This window comes from Vulpes vulpes, chromosome 3 (genome assembly GCF_048418805.1).
Source record: "Vulpes vulpes isolate BD-2025 chromosome 3, VulVul3, whole genome shotgun sequence".
NCBI classification, from domain to species: Eukaryota; Metazoa; Chordata; class Mammalia; order Carnivora; family Canidae; genus Vulpes; species Vulpes vulpes.
In genome coordinates this window covers 47778109-47802532 of record NC_132782.1, presented here as the reverse complement: position 1 = coordinate 47802532, position 24424 = coordinate 47778109, and the positions used below count along the sequence as shown (strand labels likewise).

The 24424-nt window shown below is 35.0% G+C and overlaps 1 protein-coding gene and 1 pseudogene across 8 annotated transcripts in view; both read right to left on the bottom strand.

Moving 5' to 3' along the window:
- The window catches only part of IFT80 (intraflagellar transport 80), a 127801-nt gene that overhangs the window by 27257 nt on the left and 76120 nt on the right, over nt 1-24424 (bottom strand). For all 8 annotated transcript variants that reach the window (XM_026016446.2, XM_072752370.1, XM_072752375.1 and 5 more), the window contains 4 exons: nt 21407-21586; nt 12305-12423; nt 8149-8223; nt 5473-5636 (listed from right to left, as the gene is read on the bottom strand). In XM_026016446.2, the coding sequence (XP_025872231.2) occupies nt 5473-5636; nt 8149-8223; nt 12305-12423; nt 21407-21586 (538 nt within the window). The remainder of the gene's footprint in view (nt 1-5472; nt 5637-8148; nt 8224-12304; nt 12424-21406; nt 21587-24424) is intronic.
- Nucleotides 14138-14619, bottom strand: LOC112933298 (alpha-ketoglutarate dehydrogenase component 4 pseudogene; annotated as a pseudogene).

Sequence of the window (24424 nt, the reverse complement as noted above, 5' to 3'; positions counted from 1 at the left end):
ACCAAGATATGGAAGCAACTCAAGTGTCCACTCACAGATGAATGTAAAAAAAGGTGTGAGATTTATATATATATAATGGAATATTACTCAATCATTAAAAAGAATGAAATCTTACCATTTGCAACAACATGGATGGACGGAGACTGTATAAATGCTAAGTGAAATAAATCAGTCTGAGAAAGACAAATACCATATGATTTCACTCATGTGTGGAATTTAAAAAATAAAACAAATGAATTTTAAAAAGAGAGAGAGACAAAAAAAAAGAGTCTTAAATATAGAGAACTGGTGGTGGCCAGAGAAGGAGTGGGTGGGGAGATGGCGGAGGGGGAAATAGGTGAAGGTGATTAAAAGTACACTTATGATGAGCACTGGGTAATGAACAGAATTGTTAAATCATTATATAGTATACCTGAAACTAATATAACACTGTATGTTAATTATACTTGGCTAAAAAAAGAAAAAAGAAAAAAACGAAGCTATATATTGCTGAGAACCCACCTGCTTTTGCAACCTGACAAGATTAAATGGAATTCTATATACTTGGGTGGCTTTGCCTTGGAAGACATTTTGATTATACAACGTGATGATGGCATGGACTAATTACTAAGGACTAGAGTGACTCTAGGAAAGTAAGTGTCTTTTGACTCTTTCTTTTCAAGATTTATCTATTTTAGAGAGACAGAGCACTGGAGAGTGCGGAGGGGGCAGAGGGAGAGAGATAATCTCAAGCAGACTCTGAGATCTCAAGCAGATGCTGAGATTAGAGCCCCACTCAGGGCTTGAACTCACAACCCTGAGATCATGACCTAAGCTAAAATGAAGAGATGCTCAACCAAATGAGCCACCCAGGCACCCCTTGACTCATTTTTCAATATAGTAAACACTGGCATTGTTGGTGTGATTATAATAATACTGATATTGATGCTCAAATATATTGGAAATTTCTGAGTTAAAAGCCTCCTATCCCTGGTCTACACTGATTCCTCCAAATTTTAGGCATGTTCATACTATTTTGGGGGATGACCTTTTGCTATCAGGGATCCATAGTCAAAGACCAGGAATGGCCTGTGGTATAAAATATAATTTCTTTGGTCTTTGTACTGAATTCTTGGGACACAAAAGCCTTGGAATCTCCCAAATGATGGAAGTGTCACTGTTACACTAATGAGTGACTCTTGGTGGGCCCCTTAGATAGCTTCAGGAAGGGACTGGTCACCAGAAAGTTTAATCATTAGGGGGTTGGGATTTTTAGCTCTCCCCCAACCCTGCCCTCTGGGGATGGAGACTGAGTTCAATCACATAGTCATTGATGTTAGTAATCATGCCTAATTAGCCATGTAATAAGCCAAAAATACTCTGGACACCAAAGCTCACTGGAGCTTCCTGGTTGGTGAACACGTGTATATTCTGGGAGGGTGACCACTTTAATTTCATGAGAAGAGGGCACAGAAGTTCCCAGGCATCATACTATGTGTATCCTTCATAATAAAACTGTAGTCATATATATAGAACTTTCCTGAGTTGAGGTCATTCTAACAAGCTATTGAACCTGAAAGGATCATGGAAACCCCTGTATATGTAGCCAATTGGTCAGAAGTACAGGTGGTCTGGGGATCCACCAAGACTTGTATTTGACATCTGAAGTCAAGGCAATCTTTTGGAGGATTCTCACCTTAACATCAGATTTGTAGTGTAGTATATCTCACTTAGGGGTAAAAACAGATTATCTACTAACAACTGAAAATCTCTTTAAGTAATCAATATTATTTTACACATTCATATTCATGACCTTACTATAGAATATTCAAAGTTCTATAGTATCAAAATTTTTGGTTTCCCTCAGAATTTTTTTTTTTAAAGTATGCTCTACATCCAACATGAATTATTCAACAAGAGTTGAATGCTCTACTGACTGAGCCAGCCAGGTGTCCCTCCCTCAGAACTATGTATTCGGAGTTGGAGAGGTCTCTTTAAGAACCTGTATTTGTCAAAAACATTTGATTTGGGAGTTCAGCTAACTTCCAGCCCGAGAATTTCCCTGAACTCCTGAGGAAAAGGTTCCAGAACTGTCTTCTCCATATCCCCAGAACACCCCTTAATTTTTAGAGTTATGTTAGGGGAATGAATACATGCAAATAAGATGCAGTCTGTAAAGTAATTATTTTTTAATTGTATCACCATTATTTTAGCATTAAATCTAAATTATTTTTCTTTTTGAGGGCTGTTAACAATGATTTGTCTTGCTAACCAATAGCTGAGGGAAATAAATACACTATCGAAACAGAGCAGATATTTTGAAATAAATGTTTTCCATAGGTTATCAAGAGTTGGTCTTAAGACAGACAAAACATTTGTTTGGAAACCACAAAATACATATGAAATATTCAAGGAGATAATGTAAATTTAAAATTTTTGCTATATAGGGGCAGACCAGGTGGCTCAGCAGTTTAGCATCACCTTCTGCCCAGGGCCTGGTCCTGGAGACCAGGGATCGAGTCCCACATCAGGCTCCCTGCATGGAGCCTGCTTCTCCCTCTGCCTGTGTCTCTGTTCTCTCTCTCTCTCTCTCTCTCTCTCTCTCTCTCTCTGTGTCTCTCATGAATAAATGAATAAAATCTTAAAAAAAATTTTTGCTATATAAAAACGAAACCTTTGGTAACCTACAACAGTTGAATTTCCCTCGAAGTTATCTTCAACCCTTAGTCCTGGTCCTTATCTTACATGATCTGATTTCAGGTGAATGGGTATCTGGTACTCTTACTACTTCACCTTGACCACATTCTTTACCTATACATTGTCATTCTACCTTCCCAGCTTTCTCTAAGATACAATCCTATCAACTATCACCACTTTCTCCTGCACCTTTACCTGCACCTTTTCATCCGATTCATTCTTAGTACTACAAACATTTTGAAGTTGCCTTTGTTAAAAAAAAAAAAAAAAAAATTCTCCCCCACTGGAATAATCTCTATTAATTCCTTGTCTCTCTTAATGCCAGACTTCCTGAAACAACAGGCTTTCAACTTTTACAACTCCTATCTATGTTCTACATGATGCAATGACTCCTGCATGGATCACCGATGACTGCTATGTTGCCCATTCAAAGAGTCTACTTTCCATTTTGACTTCCCAGCAGCACTGGGTGCTCCTCACCATTCTCTTTCTTGAAACTCTTACGCAGGCTACATATAACAGTTTTCTCCTGATTCTCTCCTATTTTGGACCATCTCTCATTCACTTTTGCTAATTACTCTTCATCTGGTGACCCCTGTTCCTAAGCTTCTGTTTTAGGTCATCTTTTCACAGTACCTACTTTCTCTGATTTCATGTACTTTCATGACATCAAGCATTATCTAAATAATGATAATTCAAGTTCTGTATTTCCAACCCCAGCTTTCTCTGATGTTCTGAAGCAGACCAAGTTGTAAAAACTACAGGAGATATTGTATTGAAGCAGCCAAGAGGAAATTCTGCCTTTGTCCCCTTCTCTGTTCACCAAAGAATTACTCTAGTCTCAAACATGACAGTGGTATAAAGAAAAGTGTTTCTCTTTTAAAAAGATTGTTGTGGGGTTGCTGGCTCAGTCAGTTAAGCGTCAGCCTTTGCTTGGGTCATGCTCTCAGGGTCATGGTATCCAGCCCCATGCTGGGCTCCCTGCTCAGCAAGGAATCTGCTTCTCTCTTCTCTCTGCCCCTCCCCATACCGCTTGTGCTTTCTATCTCTCTCTCTCTAAAATAAATAAATAAAATCTTTTTAAAAATTAAAAATAAATAAATAAAAAGATTGTTAGGGGATGAGGGGAAGATTGTTGGAGTGTTTGCTTTGTTTTGGTTATTCTCTTTAAATAATTCCCAAATTACTCTACAATTCATCACAAATGGAGTAATTTTATATGACCAAACATGCACAAGGTTTACAAAAATGAAAAGAGAAATGGCATGAAAAGACAGTAGTGGCATATGTAGTCAGCCAAAAAGTTTGAATAATTTATACAGATCGTAAAAATGCTGAAATATGTATAACATGACATTTAAATTCCAGAGGATCACACTTCTAGTATATTGATTATTAGCTGTTATTAAACTTTAGGAATGTTAAGTCTGAGGTCAGTGGCTATATTCACAGAAGAAATAATATTGTAACAATAAATTATGCTTTAAAATTGGCAATTTTGCTCAGAAAAAAATGAAAAAGAAAAACACTATAACAAAAGTTTTAATTAAGCATAGCAAGAAAAATTTCAAAAATTTGGCTTCCATTACAAAATGCTTTGAGCTTGGCCTAAACTCAGTTTTTTTATAGTGATGCAAACTAATAACTTTTTAAAAAAAGATTTTATTTATCTTGAGAGTGAGAGTGTATGCAAACTGGGAGAGAGGCAGAGAGAGAGAGAATCTCAAGCAGACACTGCACTGAGCATGAAGTCTGATGTAGGGCTCAATATCATGACCTGAGCCAAAATAAAGAGTTGGATGCTTAACTGACTAAGCCACGCAGGTGCCCCCAGACTAATAACTTTTTAAAAAATAAAAGCATTCCATCCTTTTGCTGATTGTACATATTATAAAGAGATGGAGGTATATGGATGGACTTGTCTACTTCTTTCTACAACTGTAAGTGGCCATGAACTATGGGAGGCTGAACTTGTATTTTAGTGTTAGTATGTAGCAGAAACTGGTAGAAAGAACAACTAAGAAGCTGTGGACTATAAGAGTTGCTTCTAAACATAAGTAAATTGCTCTCTAATTTCTACTCTCCCCATACCCAGACATTTGTTTCAAATAGTCACCCACACTAATATCATAGGATACTCGTGCAAGTGTTTGAGGAGAAGAAGGAAGTCAAAAGCACTAGTACCTCTACTACTTAATCAGTCACTTAAAGTTGTAGATTACCGTACTTGGTGCAAGTATCCTGCTTATATGGGAGTGCCCAAATTAGGAAGAAACCAGTGGTTTCATATGGGCCCCCTTGAAGGAAAATTTCATAGTTTAGCAATTCTAGGTACTTCAATTGTGTTTTCTATTGTTAGCATATACCTCTATTTAACCATCAATGAATACTAGTTTCTTTTAAAAGGAACATAAGGAAAATATTTTCCAGCTTATTTTATATCAGTTTACAATAATAATTTTATTTTGGTTTTTCTGATTTTCTGTTTACAGCAAAACAGAATTGCATGATTATCTTGTTCAACAATCAAAACTTATGTAAGTAAAACAGATAATTTATTGGCAGATAAATCCACATTTCTGAAAATGCAGATAATTCTAACTCTAAAATTCTATGAATTACCAAAGAATTAAAGTTCTTTAATTCATGCTTAGGACAAATTAGGAAGCTCATAATTCTTTCATATAAAGTTAACATATTAATGGATAAAAAAGTGAAATTTAATTTATGGAAACTTAATAGTGTTAACAAATTTCATGAAATTTGGAAAATGGAAAATTATAAAAATTCACTTACTTTTTTCATCAGCTTTGTCTTTTATTGCTATGGTATCATTACTCAGAGATACAGTCTGTGCATTCAGAATATCTGTTCTCATTCCAGGAAATTTTGGAGAAGAAATGAAGCGGCCTTCATAAGAATATAAATAGATACCACCACCATCTACAAGAAGAAAATGTCTAAAAAAAAAAAGAATAAAATTAAATTTTCAAATAGAAGCTTACTATATTTTCATTTTTATATTAGAGAATATTCTTTGGAAAAATCTAATTCTTTCCTTTGAAAGTTTATGGCATTTCAACAAATAATTCAAACAATAAAGAGAAAGCAAAATATCTTTTGCAATCCTATCTTTATAGATATAACTTAGGGCAAAGTATGGGTATATCGTAATTTAATTTTATTAACTCATTCCCAATAGACATTTATGTTAAATCATTCACTGTTTTAAACAATGTATACATACATCTCTGCATATCTACCTTACTTATTTCCTTAGTATAACTTCTAAAAATGCAATAATTGGATCAAAGGGCACATACTTACAAAATTTTAATATAGACTGTTAAACTGCCCTTTGAAAGGTTGCAATAATTTACATTCATACTACTGCTCTTTTGGAGTACTTGTTTCCTCAATGCTGAACACATAAAACCATAATATCCTTGATTCAGGAATTGCTAAGGGTTCTTTCTTGCCATGGAAACAAATATATACATTTTAATTAAATTAATACTTGAATATTGGTGTGTAGTTTAATTGAAGGGTTTGGCCCTTACACATTAGAGTATGAAAACAACAGTTGCTAATGTTGACAAAGTGACACATCATATTAGTATATGTTCTTTCTTTGTTTCAATACTAAAACCTTTTTCTCTCCTAAACAAGACACTATAAGCTTTTAACCTCCTTGTGAGTAAACATCGTGTTTCAGAGGGCAAATAATTCTAAGTGTAGAAATAGGACAAGCATTAGGAAGTAAATTATTCTTTAATTGCTTAATTAGTTATGCCATTAACATATGCCTTTATTAAGAGCATATTCAATACACTTATATGTATAAATAAATTTATTTGGTATTGTTCAAGTAAAAAGAATTCCAGAAATACAGTTTTTTAGATAGCTGAGATCTTACCTTTTAAGTGGCAAAGATGTCTTTTTGTATTAAAATTTATGATATAACAAAATAATACATTTCAGTTTTATTTAACAAATGATAAAAAATTTGACACAATTTTCTCAATCACTCAAGGTCATCAATATGATGATCATACTCTTCAGTAACTGTTTAACTGACGGCTTTGGTACTGAGAATGGTAGATGAGAATCTGTTGGTGCATCAGAATAATTAAGCTATTCAGTTATACAGTTGGGTGCTTTTAGTTTTCTCTATGCTGCCTTGCCAGGCAGTTACTTTTCTTTCTGCCCTTGTGCCAGCCTTGAACAGCTCACCAGCATTCCTCTTCTGGTTTATTATTCATAAAAGGCTGTAGGTAAGAAAACCTAATAATAACACTACTAAAAGATTGCCTACGTGGTAAGTAAAGCAATAAAGAATAAAATACATGGTTTTAGTGCAAAGATTTCATGGGTAGCTATTTTAGGTAATTGTTGATTCTATTTTCAAACTTCATTCCTGGTTTTGTTGGGTTGTAGTTTTCTAAGACTGACCTCTGATTCAGTAGGATATCACTATACTTGACAGACTGATTGATGATAGTTTTCATGGAAAAGTGTGGGTTCCTGAGGAATAGCTATTCCCACTTTACTCCAGTTTGTTGGCCTGGAGTTTCATCATCCTGTATACACTGAAAGTGTGGATAAAGAATATTATTTTCCAAACTTCAGGTCACAGCCTAGCAGTGGCTCATAAAATCAATGTGTTTCAACCAATACTTAAAACCAAAAGCAAGAACAGAACAGAATAGAAAATAAAGGGCCCTGAGGTCAAAATGATCTCTTTGTAACTCCTCCATTCTTTTGGGTTTTTTAAAAAAGATTTATTTATTTATTTATTTAAGAGAGAGAGAGAGAGAGAGAGAAAGAACATGAGCAAGAGGAAGGGCAAAGGGAGAAGGAGAAGCAGACTCCCTGCTGAGCACAGAGCCTAACCTGGTGCTTGATCCCAGGACCCCAGGACCATGACCTGAGCTGAAGTCAGAAGCTTAACCAACTGAGCCACTCAGGTGCCCCAACTCGCCCATTTCCTCAGATTACTACTTTGATCTTTGCTTGTAATAAATTTAGCCTCATCATTCTTAATAAATGAATATCTTTTACATTTCTCAGTTTAAATTTTTAGGATAGTAAATGCTGATATATATAATCTATATGTAACCCTCAAGAACTTTTTAAGAGTGTAGAGTGGGGTGCCTGGGTGACTTAGTCAGTTAACCGTCCAACTCTGGATCTGAGCTCAGGTCTTGATCTCAGGGTCACTGGTTCAAGCTCCATGTTGGGCTCCATGCTGGATGGAGACTACTTTAAAAAAAAAAAAAAAGAGAGAGAAATTTTGAGACCAAGAAGTTTCAGAACCTTTGACCTAACAGCTTATTCTTACTTTTTTCTTTAAAGTAAATAGATTCCGAATGACAAATGCACCATTCTAAATGGCATGCTTTAAAGAGTGCTTAACTGCAATCTGAAATATTTTAACCCCAAATTCAATAGTCAAATATGATACACAAATACCTTTCTGCCTGCAGTATTAAACTAACAGTTCCTTCTTTGAGATCAAATATAAGTGGCGTATTCCAGTTCTTCGTACTAAAAGACAAATAAAATGGATATTAACATTTAAAATACCAATAAGTACTCATTTTAAGTAGTGTCACCAGCTTCATAGTAACTGTATATATTTATATTATAGCACTTGGTACATTGTTCTAAAGTCATTCACTTACATGTCTGTATCCCTGACTAGAAATCAAACTCTGTATAAGTAATAAGTATTCAATAGTAAACATTCAACAAATGTTTATTCTAGATATCACAGTATATGAATTGAGGAATCCTAAGTGCAAGTTCTGTCATTTATTACCTCTGTGATTTGGGCAAGTCATTTTATGTTTCTTATCTGATAAATAGTAGCAGCATGGCATAGTGAAGAAAGGACACATTTTTGGCTAAACAAATCACAATTAGCAATCTGGTTTCACCACCTGTCAGTCATATGATCTTAATAAGTTTAACCTCCTAAGCAACAGTTTCCTTATTTGTAAAATGGAGATAATGGAAACTCATCTAAAGTGTCTAGCTAACTCCCTGTTATATAGTAGATACTGAACAAACTATAATAACAATAATGTTATGAACATGAATATTTTTCCTATAGGTCTCCCAATGTTATTGTTGGTCTGAGGGAAAATTTCTGTGAAGCAGTCTATAAACTGCAAAATACTATATAAATGTAAGCTGTTGACCATGCTTATTGAATAAATGAACAAAAAACTCCTTTGGTTTCTATAGTGAATTATGATTCAAAGATAGGAAAAGGGAAGAGAACATTTACAAACTGAAAACCCACCCCAATTACCAAAGTTTCACAGTTTAAAATGTTTTCTTACTCTTGTATATTCTGAATTCCTCTCAATTACCTTCATGGAACCAATTCTTAAATCAGATTAAATCTCATATTCAGATCCAGAAAATGAGAGAAGGGGAAGATTGCAGTAAGTGGGCACACTGTGGAAAACTAATATTGGCTAATGCAAAGAGTCTGACACCCATTTCAATAAGTAAATGCATACACAAAGCAAAACAATGAATAAACTACTAATAATTAATAAGTCTGATGTTCAGAGGTATGATAAAGATATGTGCTTTGTACTTTAGAAAAGATATAGCATGCTTCATTTATTTAGTCATTAAAATTAATCTTCATTCTTTGATAAGAATAGTGATTGTGAGGTTTTTTAAATGTCACCTTGGAAAACATCTGATATTTATAACAACTGGGATAGAATATGCCTGCTATGGAAATATAAACTCCCTCAGCCATACTGGTGAATAGAGTGAGGGTATTTTTCTATACAATTATTTGAAAAATCAAATGAAAATTTAAGAGAATATTTATATACTATTCTTTTTTTCTGGAACTTCTTTTCATACAAACCACTATATTGCTTATATGCTAGTTTTAAAAAGTTTATTTTTATTACTAAAAAAGGGATTAACAGTTATTAAGAACATGGAGTTAAACTCCAGCTCTTTCTTCAGCAAGGAAGTTAAGTAATTTGACCTAGGGTGAGTTACTGATATACTCTGTGTGCCCTTTAGTTTCTTCATCTTGTAAAATGGGAATAATAATAATACTTAACACACAGGGTAAATTCGACCATGACCATAAAAGATAGTATAATAGGGCTCAATAAATGATAGTTGCCATTATCTAAAATACTAGTAGGTTTTTTGGGGCCTCTGGCTGGCTCAGTTGGTAGAGCATGCAACTCTTGATCTCATAGTTGTGAGTTTGAGCCCCATGGTGTAGAGATTACTTAAAAATAAAATCTTTAATACATAAATAAATAAAATAAAAATACTAGTAGGTTTTTTTAATTTGATGCAATATATTTGGTTGATGATAGGCCTCAGCACTACCTCATTTCCACTACTACTTCCTGGTATTTCACTTTAATGAATATTTTGTACCTTAATAAATGTCTTGACAAGAGAGGGAGGCAAGACTAAGCCAGAAAAGAAGAAAGTAATCTTATATTTTGCCATATATTAACTAGTAGGTGAAAAGTAGAGTGACAAAAAAAATTAAATAACAGCTGCTAAACTTTTGGTAAGCATTTTAAAAAGCAATCTCTAATATGAGTAACATATGATACTAATCCTATGGATTCAAACATTATGTCATTGCCACCAAAACTAGCAGAATAAACCCTTCAATTTGGGGTGGTTAAGAACCCTACCTTTCTTCAAACAGACCATTAAACTGAAAATATCTTCTGTATTTTTCCTCAACTCCATGAAAATTAATTATTCAAATGACTATGTGCACTAAGTGATTGTGAAATTTCTTCACTTTCTATAATCCCTTCCCTATATAGCAACTGTTCAACTTGGTATGTTTCTTGACTTTTCCCAAATTCTTACTGTTGCTCCTTCTCTTTCATGTAAGAAAAAATTTCACCTAAATTGAGCCACCTGTTTCTTTATCCCCTCTCTTCTCTGCTTCCTCCATTTAGTTTTCAGCTGCTCTCCAAAGTTGCAGATTCTGATTAGTAGCTGATTAGTAGTGAGTGAGAATTTTTGATAAATAGTTGTAGGAATTGTTGTTGTTAATCAAATTGGATACCTTTGTGTTGTGTTATTACTGGGCTTAGGAATCCAAGATACCACTATACTTCGTTTTTGTTTTTTTAAGATTTTATTTATTTATTCATGAGAGACACAGAGAGAGAGAGAGAGAGAGAGAGAGAGAGAGGCAGAGACACAGGCAGAGGGAGAAGCAAGGCTCCATGCAGGGAGTCCAATGTGGGACTCAATCCCAGGTCTCTAGGATCACGCCCTGGGCTGAAGGCAGCGCTAAACCGCTGAGCCACCCAGGCTGCCCTATATTTCGTTTTTTGATTAATTTATTCATACAAAAATATTTTTTTATTAAGGCCCTACTACATGTTAAACACTGTGCTGGGCACTGGGTGTACAGTTCTGAATAAGACACATGTAGTCTTCATATTTTCAATTTTATATTCAATGGTTAAATTATAACCACATAATGTAATATAAGCACAGAATATAAAAAACAACCCTTAACTATTTACAACTCTTGAAAGTAACATAGTGGTTACTTGAGTTTTCTGGAAAGTTGAGAAGTCAGCTGGTAGCATGTTAGAGCTAGCTTGTATCAAGTGGTATATTTTCAGGAATTTTGCAAGCCGACTGTTAAATAGAGCTATTATTTAAAATTAAATTATAAACATATAATTAAGAGAATTATATTCAAAACAAAGATAATAAGTACTCCACCTATTAGTACTTCCAGACGATTTTTATTACATTTTACTGTTATTTATGCACTTGAGAGTATTTACATCTGTTGTATCTATATGGTAGCAATTCTATATAATGGTTTGCTACTATCATCTCTTTTCAATTCTGCCTTCAGTGACATCATATTGGTATTCTGAAATCAGCCTTAGAAGTATTTACATCATAGAAATAGGCAAACACTGCAAATCAAGCTGGTTGGTTGGTTTTCAGAAAGCCGGTTCAACAATTGTCAGCACGTACTGAGTTAAATTTTGAAAAATACCAAGTATGTTTGTTTTAGGCACAAGTTTCCTGGAGGTACTGAATTATTCCCTGCTTTCTAATACAAAGTAGATTGAATATATTTTCTTTCATCATTTCTGGACAACTCTGGATTTTCAATATAAATCTTCATGATTACCCAAGGTTACAATAGTAAGCCTGAATATCTCCTTGTGTCCTTACTGAACATCTTTCAGCCTGTTGTCGGGCTGCTAGCTGTCCCCTCTCTTCTAGCGGCTAGGTGGGTCCTTTTCCCATCATTTATCAGCAGCTTCTCTGGGCTTTGAAATCAAGTTATACTGAATTCCTTAGAACTGTGAGTAAAGTAAGAGTAAAACCTATCTCAGAGGAAGTGTTTTCCATAATTAAAATGGTTATTAACCTCTGATGTACAAACTTTATTAGATTTCTTTTCACTGCCTATTAGCTAATTTTTAAATCACTTCCTGGCTGGGAGTAAATTCAGGATGTTAGGTTTTAAGAAAGTAAGTTTAAAATGAAACCATGCTGATATGAAAGCGTGAAAATAAATTCCTCATCAACAGACAAAATTCTGGATTTTTAAGAAATGCAAGATGCTTACGAGAACACATAACATTGAAGAGATGTTGAAACAACTAAGTGTGCATAGTTCAAAGATGCTTTAATGACTCTGTCACGGAATTCCAGTAAATCCACTGCATCATTAAGAACGTTACGAACCTAAACAAGGAAAAATGAAATACCAACAAACAACATTAAAATACACCAAAATTTTAATTAAGTAAGTTAGCAAGATTTTGAAGCATAAAATAAATTCAATGCACTCTGGATTACCTATAAGAAAGAATTCAATAGGAACTAGGCATAAGATGACATATTGGAGTATAAAAATCAACCAACAAAAGAAAGACATAGAAAACTTCTTAGAAATAAGTAGATTTCTAACCCAAAAGCTAATCTGAATGATGTAGCAATGAAGAAATCATTTGAAAAATGCTATAACATCGAGATAGAGTAAAAAATATAAATGGCATATAGTTAGAAAGAGACTGTATGATTTCTGCCCAAATGTAAGAATATCTCTTTTTAGAGCTAGGTTACATCTTAAAATTTAAGTTCTAAAAAAAGAGATATAATAATTTTTAAAAATAAAAATGGAGTTGGAGGTATGAGTATAGACACCAAGTGCGTAGTGACATCAAGCTGCACAGAGGGGCACAAGTATTTCCATTTATTAAAACACAGATGAAATCTAAGAAAGCTAAGCACAAAGTAACAAATAAATAAAAAGTTTACTTATGATAGTTAAACAGTTATAAAAGTAACAGAATAAAGTTAGCAAGGATTTCAATACTTGGCAGTATCTGCTAACAACCTTGAAGTTGATGGATGATCTGCAACAAACTAGAAAAATGTTGAGCAAGTTAAATGTATCTAATCTCTTGTCAATACCAGAATCGGTAGGACATTGTAGTAAGACGGGAAAGCAGGAAAAAAAGAGATTAATTGTACTTCAAAGTTAGCATTTCTTTAAATTCCCCTCAAAATGTTATCATCTTTCTAAATACACTGTGACAATTAATTATAGTATTCAGGAAGAATGAAAAGGTATGAAAACAAAGATAAAAAGATAAAGTCAAACTTCTTTTAAGAACTTCTTCCAAGCACTTATACCTATAAGGCACGTTATATTTTCATTATCTACTCTCCAGTTCCCAACCCCACGAAACTACCACAACAGAGAAAGCAAAATTATTCCTTGACCTAGCAGTGCTATTTCTAGAATTCTATCACAAAGATAAGCAAAATCATGAAATAACACACACATGAAAGGTTATTACTATATACAGCACTATTGGTAATAGCACAAGGCTGGAAACAGCCCAAATGTCTATCAACAAGTGACAGACTAAATAAACTATGACATATTCACATAGTGGAATACTATACAGCTCTAAAAAGAAATAAGATCTACAGAGTGATCTCTAGGATATAGTATAAGGTGAAAATGCAAGATGCAAAACAATGTGTATAATATAACACCTTTTATCTACTAAACGGAAGGACGCGAAGTATATAGATTTTTTTTAATTTTTATTTATTTATGATAGTCACAGAGAGAGAGAGAGAGAGAGAGAGAGAGGCAGAGACACAGGCAGAGAGAGAAGCAGGCTCCATGCACCGGGAGCCTGACGTGGGATTCGATCCCGGGTCTCCAAGATCGCGCCCTGGGCCAAAGGCAGGCGCCAAACCGCTGTGCCACCCAGGGATCCCCGATTTGTTTTTTTTTTTAACGTATACTTTAATCAGTATATAAACAATTAGATAAGCTTATGGAGAAGCTGACCAAAATACATATATTAGGAGATATAAGTGTCCACCTAAATTTTGTATATTTCTTTTTTTTTACAGATTATTTATTCAAGTTGTTTACTGTATAAATTCTCATGTGCCATTTCAGAAGTCCTTTATTGTAAAGACTATTCTTTTGTCTGATGACACTGTCAGTCATTATTCTGGACCTCCATATTGGATAAATTCAATTTCTTCTTGAGACACTAGTTTCCTTCTGTATTTCTGAGGTAATGTTTTTATTATTTTTGTAGTGTCTGGTGGACCCCAATACATCAGCAAATCATGTGGTTTGCTTTCTTTAGAATGCTGTGAAACTGAAGATAAGTGAGATAGTGGTCCTACTGATTTGAAAACTTCTGATCACTGGGTTTAAGATTGTCTCTTCTGTCAAGGTACCATATTAACAGAGTATGCAGGTTGACTACTTGAACCACCCTGCTGGCAGATGCCCTCTTGTCGTCCATCATGAACCCAAGATGGGGCAGCGTCCGGGATGCTTGCTAGGTGTAGAGATAACAGGAGTCCTGGGCAGTTGGGGTGGGCCCTGTCTATGATATGTTATAAAATCAAAACAAGAAATCTAAAACAGTATTCAGTAACATAATTATTAGAATAATATTAATGTTGCTATTTTAAACTATATTTTGGGATATACTTTAATATATATGTATGCATGATAGATATGTGTGTGTATGTATATATGCGTGTAGGTAGGTGTGTGTGTGTGTGTGTATGTGTGTGTATGTGTGTGTGTGTATGATAGTTAAAAAGGCCAAAGATGGGGACCATTTTAGCATTAAAAAGAATAATGACTGCAACGGATTGAAACACATAAAAATGTTAAAATCTGCAAATTTATAATGATAATATCATCATCATCAACAACAACAAAACTCATTGGGAAATCAACTCATTATTTGAAAACCGGTAAATACATAAAGTACTTCAGAATTGTCTCACTTCAGGACAACCAAATGGTTGAAAAGTCAGTGTTTTACGTAAGAACTTTAGCTAATAATGCAGAAGGAATGGTAGAATGACAAGATTACCATTTTGCAAATGTCAGTGAAACATGGTTCTAGACAAGTATTATCAATGGCTGCTAAAAATATAAAAGTAAAAGCCTAAAGATCTTTTTAGGCTTCTTTTTGTGATTGATAAATCAGACTTACAGTACCTAACATACTGATTAACCATAACATCACTAAAAGAGAGATAAGCAGACTATGTGTCTCTTGACATGATGCAATAGGAAGTCCACAGCATTACTTACAGTGAATTCTTTTTTTTTTTTTTTTTTTTTATTTATTCATTAGAGACACACAGAGAGAGCCAGAGACAGAGGCAGAGGGAGAAGCAGGCTCCACGCAGGGAGCCCGATGCGGGACTCAATCCTGAGATACCAGGTCACTCCCTGAGCCAAAGGCAGATGCTCAACCGCTGAGCCACCCAGGCATCCCCAATGAGTTCTTTATACTCATCAAGGCTCTAAATCTAATAACCAGTCTGCAGGAAATACAGGGGCTAGATGAACATGTTAAATGGAATCATACCATAGGGATGCAAACAGGAAACCGAAAAATTCAGCAAAACAAACCACCTGATTTCTTAAGCAAATAAGGAGAAGAAATTGCTTCTTCAGATTTAAAAAGACTGACGAGACAAATTAACTAAATGCAACGAGGAACTTTGTTTCCTGATATAAACTAACTATATAAATATATATTTAGAAAATAAGTAGAGAAGTGGGACCTATTATCAAAGAAATGTATATTTAGGCAGCAACTAAAGAAATGTGAAATGCTACTATGGTTATGTTAAAACATAGTTTCATCTTTTAGACACTTTTTAAAAGTCTTAATTAAAAAGAGTGATGCTGGACTAATGTTAAAGAAAAAGACACTGATATGTTTGCTTCACTCTTCAGTGAGCAGATGAAATGATTACAAAAGGGGGAGTAGTCTGATGGTAGGTACTTCAAAGAACCGGTGTTGTTTAAGGAATTAAAAATGATTGTGGCTTGAAATCAGCAATAAGGGAGACACTCACCCAATCTCCGGACCCTGTAATACCTGGCATAAAGAAGAAAAACACTCCTATTTGAGAAGGTTGTAGAAGCAACACTGGTCTCAGAAATCACCCAGTTTTTTTACTCAAAACAAAAATGTGAAGAGTACTTTCAGTGAGAAGGCTGAGTCGCATCTGCAAAGCCATGGATGAGTGTGCAGCAGGTTATATACTACACAACTCCAGGGCTAAGTGAATGGGTCTCCCAGAACCGAGAAGGCCATGACTGCAAGTGGCAGCTCTGCAAGTCTCTCCTTAAATCCAAGACTTTTTGAGGTCTTTCATGAAGGGGAGAAGACAACTAACCTTACAGATTCCCATGCTCTCATTGTAAAGAGACCTAAAACAGGCCACTCGCCTCACTTCAAGTACTTTTAGCTAGCAGAGCCACTCTCTTTGCTGCCTTTGCCTCCCTGCTTCTGGACCAGGAGTCAAGCAGGTCAGAGAATTCACACTCTCCATTTTTGTGCCATTTCTGCTCCACAGAGATGTTTGTTTTTGAGTCCAGATAAGTCTTTCTAAAAATACATATATTTCATATAGTATTGATCTCTTTGGAGCCAAAGGTATGTCTCTTTCTTCCAAGTGTGAACTTATGACACCATCTTCACCAGAAGTCTAGGTTCCCAGAGACTTTTTTAAAGGCCCAAAATACCATCATCTTAAGAATATTTTAAAAGCTAATGGAATGAAATGAAAAATTTTAAAGGAAGTTAAATGATAGTTTCTTTACAGCAACATGATACACAGTGAAACAAGCCGGCCATTAATATAAGTTTAGGGAAATTCAATATTTAACAGTATGATTGTATAAGCTTCTGCCATTATTCAAATTATAAACAGATTTCTTAAAATTCATACTTGCCTAAAGCTTCCCATGGGGGAACTTCCTTTTTTGTGAATCTGGAACACTAGATAGAACTAAACAGGAATAAAACATCTCAGCCATAAAAACAAAACTAAAGACACTGATAGTTATGGTTATAATTTCAAAACTATGGTGAATCCCACACCAGAAATGTCTTGTGCTGAATTTTATATTTTTTTAAAGATTTATTTACTTATTTGAGAGATTAGGGAGAGGCAGAGGTAGAGGCAGAAAATCCTCAAGGAGACTCCCCACTGAGCTTAGGGCCTAAGGCAGGACTTGAGTCCAGAACCCAGAGATCATGACCTGAGCCAAAATCAAGAGTTAGACACCCTTGAGATGCCTGGGTGGCTCAGTTGGTTAAGCGTCAACTTTCGGATCAGGTCATGATCTCAGGGTCCCAGGATCAAGCCCTGCCTTAGACTCCATGCTCAGTAGGTAATCTGCTTCTCCCTCTGTTCCTCCACTTACTTGTGCTTGCTCTCTCTCTCTCTCACTCTCTCTCTCAAATTAAAAAAAGAAAAAAAAAAGAAGGAGTTGGAGTTGGATGCCCAACCAACTGAGCCACTCAGGTGCCCCTAAGTGCTGAGTTTTAAAATGCACCCATTTACTTTGTTCAATTCAGGGCACTTCCAAGATTAACCTCTTGATACTTGTATCATCTAATACTTCTACCTGACTATAATATTTAGACTCCTCAGATTGACATAAGCCCCAAAATTCTGTTTCCACATTTCCAAAATACTCATTTAATCCTATACATAGATATAATCATAGCAATACTTACCATTTATTTTTTTACATATATCATTTCATTCAAAGCCCTGGCCAAAACCTTGATTGTGCCCTTGTGAGAGACTCTAAGCCAGAAAATCTAAACTATGCCTAGATTCCTGACCCACAGAAACTGAGAAATAACAAATATTGCTGCCTTAAGCCACTAAGTTTTAAGGTGATTTATTATGCAATTATAGATAAATAGTACAGTATGGTCGCTAAATAGCCAAAGGATAAACCATAGTGGATATGCTGGGTTTTGTCTTCCCAAAATCAAATGTTATTTTCTGGCTAAACATGCCTTAGTTTTCTTTTGGGGAACTATTCTCTCCATTATTCTCAGTATCCAAGAGGGTTAGATGGGGTTGACTCATCCTCCCCTACAACTAAATACTCTCAACCTAAACTTGACACATGAGACCAGATGCTGAGACTTCTGTTGGAATTACTGTGGGGAGTAAAGCATTCCTCTTGTTGGACTTGAAGTTGATAGAATATAAGCCTGGAACTATCAAAGCCATAAACGAGGGAGAAGTTTTGGAAAAATAAAACCAATACAGAGAAAAGGAAAGTCAAGGAAAAGAAAATGATGAAATCCTGTTGACATTTAATCCAACAATGCCTCAAGTCTATCTCTTGATTTCAAATGAAGAAATAAGCTTCTTTCTTCATTGTTTACCTTAAATCAATTTGAGATGAATTTATGAAAAAAAGAAAGAAAGATTTTCAACATACTAAATCTAGGAGGTTCCATGAGAACAGGGACCCAATTTGTTTCATCACAACTGTATATCCCATTGCCTAGCTCAATGCTTGGCAAGTAGAGATCACTAAATATCTGTTGAATGTGTGAATGAAAGTATTCTAAGAAAAAATAATGAATAGGCCCAACTTAGGAAAAATGCAATACAAATGTTTTATAATCACTAAGGGATTAAAATAAAGCACCTTAGGGATCCCTGGGTGGCGCAGCGGTTTAGCGCCTGCCTTTGGCCCAGGGCGCGATCCTGGAGTCCCAGAATCGAATCCCACGTCGGGCTCCCGGTGCATGGAGCCTGCTTCTCCCTCTGCCTGTGTCTCTGCCTCTCTCTCTGTGTATGACTATCATAAATAAAAATTAAAAAATAAAATAAAATAAAGCACCTTAAAAAAATTAAAATAGGGGCTACTGGGGATCCCTGGGTGGCTCAGAGGTTTGGCGCCTGCCTTTGGCCCAGGGCGTGATCCTGGAATCCTGGGATCGAGTCCCGCGTCAGGCTCCCTGCATGGAGCCTGCTTCTCCCCCTCTGCCTGTGTCTCTGCCTCTCTCTCTCTCTATCATGAATAAATGAAAAATTAAAAAAAAATAGGGGCTACTGGGTGGCTCAGCCAGTTAATTGTCTGCCTTCGGCTCAGGTCATGATCCCAGGACTCTGGGCTCCCTGATCAGAAGAAGTCTGCTCTCTCGCTCTCTGTCAAATAAATAAATAAAACCTTTAAAAAAATTAGTGTTCTAGTTCTAAACCTTTGAAAGATCATTTAAAAATATTATTTTAAGTATAAAGACAATTTGGATTAGATAAATTATTTAAGCACATCCAGTGTTCATTTTATCTCATGTAAAAATTCTCTAATCTCTAGGATGACACCTTTTTATTGTGAAAGAAAAATTCCTCTTTTTAGATATATTCTCATCTTGGGGTATTTTTGAAATTAAGGTTAGAATTTGTTTGAGCAATACTATATTAGCTAGTTCCCCAAGCACTATTCTGAATAAAAAAATCATGTCCTCAAATCAATTGATTAGAATTCACAATGCAAGTCTTTGTCATAGATACAATACTATAAATACTGTTTTGGATCTCAGGTTAATTTACAGAAATATCTATTTATACATAACATCATCTAGATACAAAAATTAATTTATAGGAAATACAGAAGACAGAAGAGTATTTCAAACTACACCATAGGGATACATTTAGTAAAGTCCAGACCGTGGGAAACTGCTGGACAATTTGGTTTCTTCAACAAATAAATTGCACGGGTGAAAACAGAGATAGAAGGAGAACCAATAGATTAAGATACTTAAAACATGTCAGCCAACTGCATGCAACATGTAAACCATTTTGGATCCTGATTCAAACAAACAAACTGTAAAAAATGTGACATGTAGAAAACAACTGAAAATTTGAACACTTCCTGGATATTTGATAAATTTTTTTAAAGATTTTATTTATTTATTCATGAGAGACACAGAGAGAGAGAGGCAGAGACACAGGCAGAGAGAAGCAGGCACCATGCAGGGAGCCCAATGTGGGGCTCAATCCTGATACTCCAAGATTACGCCCTGGGCCGAAGGCAGGTGCTCGACCACTGAGCCACCCAGGCATCCCTGATATTTGATAATATTAAGGAATTATTATTTTTAAGGTACAAAAACGGTATTGCGGTTATGTTGAGTCCTTACCTTTTAGCTGTATTCTGAAAATTTTACAGATAAAATATGATATCTGAATTGAATTCAAAATAATTGGGAAGGGAGGAAGATATGAATATGGATGGGGCAGGCTTGATCATGGATTGTTGGTTGTTAGGGCTGGGTGATGTGTACCCTAAAGATTCATTGTGCTATTCTAATTCTGTGTATGTATTAAAATTCTTCATAATAAAAAGTATAAAAATTTAAAAATAAGTAAACAGAACAAAGAAAAACTATACTGTATCTAATTATTATGAATCTAATGATCATATCCAAATTAAAAAATCTGGATACTTAGGCTAAAGAGTATTTGGATAAATCTAGAAATTATAAGATATATGCTTCCAAATAATTATAATAATCTGAAGTCTGAATATGAAGACAGAGGCAACTGATACAGACAGGCAGAAGAGTTAGAAGGTACAGTTCTCTTTCTCTGGCAGAGGGTTTGCCACTGGTACATTGTCTATAGCTTCTTCCTCCTACCTTTTGTCAACTTTTAAAATATTTGTTGAGCGTTCATTATATGTAAGACACTGGGCTTGAAGTATAGTACTGTGCCCTTAAGAATCTTACAATTACACAAATAATCCCTCCCACTGGAGTTCTCTGACCTGAACATTTCCATCTACCTCCATTGCCACATCCCAACCTTCCAGGCTTCTTATACTATAAAAGTACCCGTTTTTCTCTTCCTAACTCCCAGTAAGAACTTCCTACCATCTTCCCACTTTGGCTTGCCTTAGGTAATTCTTAAAAGGAAAAAAAAACTTTTTAAATCAGGTTAAATAAGCTTATACAATTATAAGTAAATACAATAACGTAAGCCTAATAGTGACTAGCAGGCTAGGCCTGCCATGGGGTCAGCCCCAAGAGTTAGATCTAACTTGTCACAATTTCTTCCCTCCTTCCTCAACCGAATCCACATATTTGCTAATGTTTCAAGTTTCACCATCCCTGCCTCAACCTCACAACCACAGTAGCTGTGGGTACTTGGGTTCCATATCACTGAAAGGTTCTTACCTTATGTCATGAAAAAGTTACTAATGGCATAGTTAAAATATTTCTAAATTTTATAAACCTGATTTAAATATAATTGGTGAAGATAATTTCATACTCTGTATAGTGAGCTAATGTGAAAAGAAGCAGGCTTAATCAACCATGGAACATAATGATACCTGCATGGTTCTTCGTTTAGTTAATGTCACTTGGAAATTTTTCCACTCCCAACGTTGTTCCACCACATGTGCAAAAACAACATGCCCATTTCCACAGGCTCCAGCGATCTGAGTGCCATCAATTGACCACGCAATGTTAAATATGCTGCCAGTGTTGGGCTTTTCTAAAGCATATGACCACTAGGGAAGAAAAAATGAGAGAAGAATCAATATACTGAAAAAAATTTTAAAGAAGTTTTAGATTGAGCATACATTAACATTTTAAGGTAATTTTTTAAAAGAATGTGTCTTTATCCTAGAATTAATATTTTTCATAATAAAATGTATACTGAACAGAAGATACAGATGTAATTTTTAAAGTACAAGCAAAATATGAAAGAAGTGTATAAAATCTCTTAAGAACTGCAAAAACACCATTTCCATTCAAATCATTATTTTTAAGTAACAATACTGAATAGGCAAATACAAAGATTCTGCAGGAAAAAAAAGACACCTTAGTATTCTTAAGGATCTCTATAGTCTCTACATCTGGAAAACTGATTATAACATTTCAATAATGTCACTAAAAACTGAAACTAAACACACAATATAACTAAGACATCTCTGATAGACATTTTAAATAGTGAAAGCCTAGGTTAATGGATCTTCTTTACTTGTTTTATTTTTTCATAATGTAGTAAATATAAGTTCTTCTAGAGTCTACCTATCTTTTTGAGAAAGTTATCTAAAGGTATCAATAAGCACCCACAGGGACAACAGAGACGTGTGTGTGTGTGTGTGTGTGTGTGTGTGTGTGTGTGTGTATGTGAATAAGACAGTAAGAAACATATTTGCTAGGATGATTTATTTGACTACATTTATATATATTCTCTTTCCATTCTTCCAACCTTACAGCCTAATGTCAAATTAAGTCTTGAGTTTTTGGTTGCTCTTGGGTGGGTATTTATTTTGTCGTACATTATTGTTGTTTCAAATATGTTCATTGTTAGCTATGGGCTCACTGACAAAAAAAATGTGGAGAAAATGGGAAAAAATGTAGAAAAAGATTAATTCACACTACTATCAAAAAAGACTTTAAATTCTCAATAAAGTTCATATATACAATAAAAATGCTGAATGACTCTTACTACTCACTGACATGTTTTTCAGCTCCCTTCCACCATCCTTCAGACCTCTACCTGTTGCTTAAGTAAAAGGGCTAAAAAAAGTTATCAAGGAGGAGGTAATAAGCAAACTTTCGCTTCATTAGCAGCATGAAAATGTTAGAAACTTCTTTTTTGAAATTAAGAAGAGTAAGTTCAAAAGTAGAATATATGTAATAGTTGAAGTCACCTTTTTAAAAATAAGTAAAGACAAACAACATCAAGGATACAAACAATGTGCTTCTGCCAATAAAATGAAATTAACTCATTTGTGTTTGACAAACAGAATTATGAAATACTGTATGACTACTATTTTGCATAAAAATTAAGTGGTTAGTATAGACAAATGAGACTTATTATTAATATACAATACTTAATAGATTGAACTAAGCTTATGGCACATCCGTCATCCTAAATCTAGTCTATTCTCATGTTGTAGATGCAACAGAGATCTTATTTTAAATTGTATTTTAAAACCACGGATTCATATTTTAAAACTATTTACTTTTTTTTGAGAGATAGTATATGAGAGCAGGGAGTGAGGATGGCAAAGAGGGGCAGAAGGAGAGAAAGAATCTTAAGCAGCCTCCATGCCCAGAGTGAAACCTGACACGGGACTCAATCTCATGAGCCTGAAATCATGACCTGAGCTGAAATCAAGAGTTGGATGCTTAAACGACTGAGCCACCCAGGTGCCCCTTAAAACTATTTACTTTAAAGTATGATCTTAAAATACCCAAAGAACCAAATCAGCGAGAAAGACACATCTTACTAAAATTAAACATAGAAAAATGTATCTAAGAACTCCTGGATACCTGATCCTAGCTAAGAGGAGAACATGGAAAGAAATGTTTAGGTAATACTATCATCACCCTATCTTTGTCTGATTTCTTTCAGAGTCCTGTATGGTTCATCAACAATGAAATCTGCAATATGCAACTTATCCCTAAAAACAAACTTCAAAGAATTTAACAGTACCGTGATATTAAAGCTATATTAAAATTTTACATTTTATTTAAAATTAAGAAGTGATTTCTTTTAGATGACTCTAGTTTGAAAAATAATACAAGCACAAGCAAATCATCAGAGAATGGGTCTTTAATAGTTATGGGGGTGGAGGTTGGGAGATAAGGTTATTTTGTCCAGTCAGTAAATTTTAATAATTACTGTTAAGTCAAAAAGATCTATTTATAATCTGTGCTTTAAACAGACTTTTAGGGATGCCTGGGTGGCTCAGTCAGTTAGGTGTCATTAAGTGTCCTACTCCTTTTTTTTTTTTTTAAGTGTCCTACTCTTGATTTCAGCTTGGGTCATGGTCTCTGAGTCGTGGGATTGAACTCCACATTGGGCTCCATGCTCAGCAGGGAGTCTGCCTGAGATTCTCTCTCTCCTTCTCCTTCTGTCCCACCCCCACTCCATGCTTTCTCAAATAAATAAATAAATCTTTAAAACTGCAAATAAATAAATAAATAAATAAATAGATTTTTAACAATCTAAGTCTCTTTTCTTCCCCAAATAAGCCATGGAATACTCACATTTGTCTTTCCAACTCTAGAAAGAAATGAGGCAGCTTCCCTAGATGTAATTTAGTGATACTAAGTAAAATCATGAAGATGGATTTTTAAATATCCCTCTTACTTAATACATCACTTGCTTTAACCCAACTATCCCTTACTTTAGGATATCCTCAGGCCAGCAGCATCTACATTGTCTGTCATCTTGTTAGAAGTGCAAATTAATGGGCCCAACTGCAATCCTATTGAACATGACCCTCTGGGGATACGAGGGCCAGGAAACTTTTAATGAGCTCTTCCGGGAATTCTTAAGCATGGAAAAGTTAGGACACTGGTTCTTAACTCTGGTTGCACATTAGAGT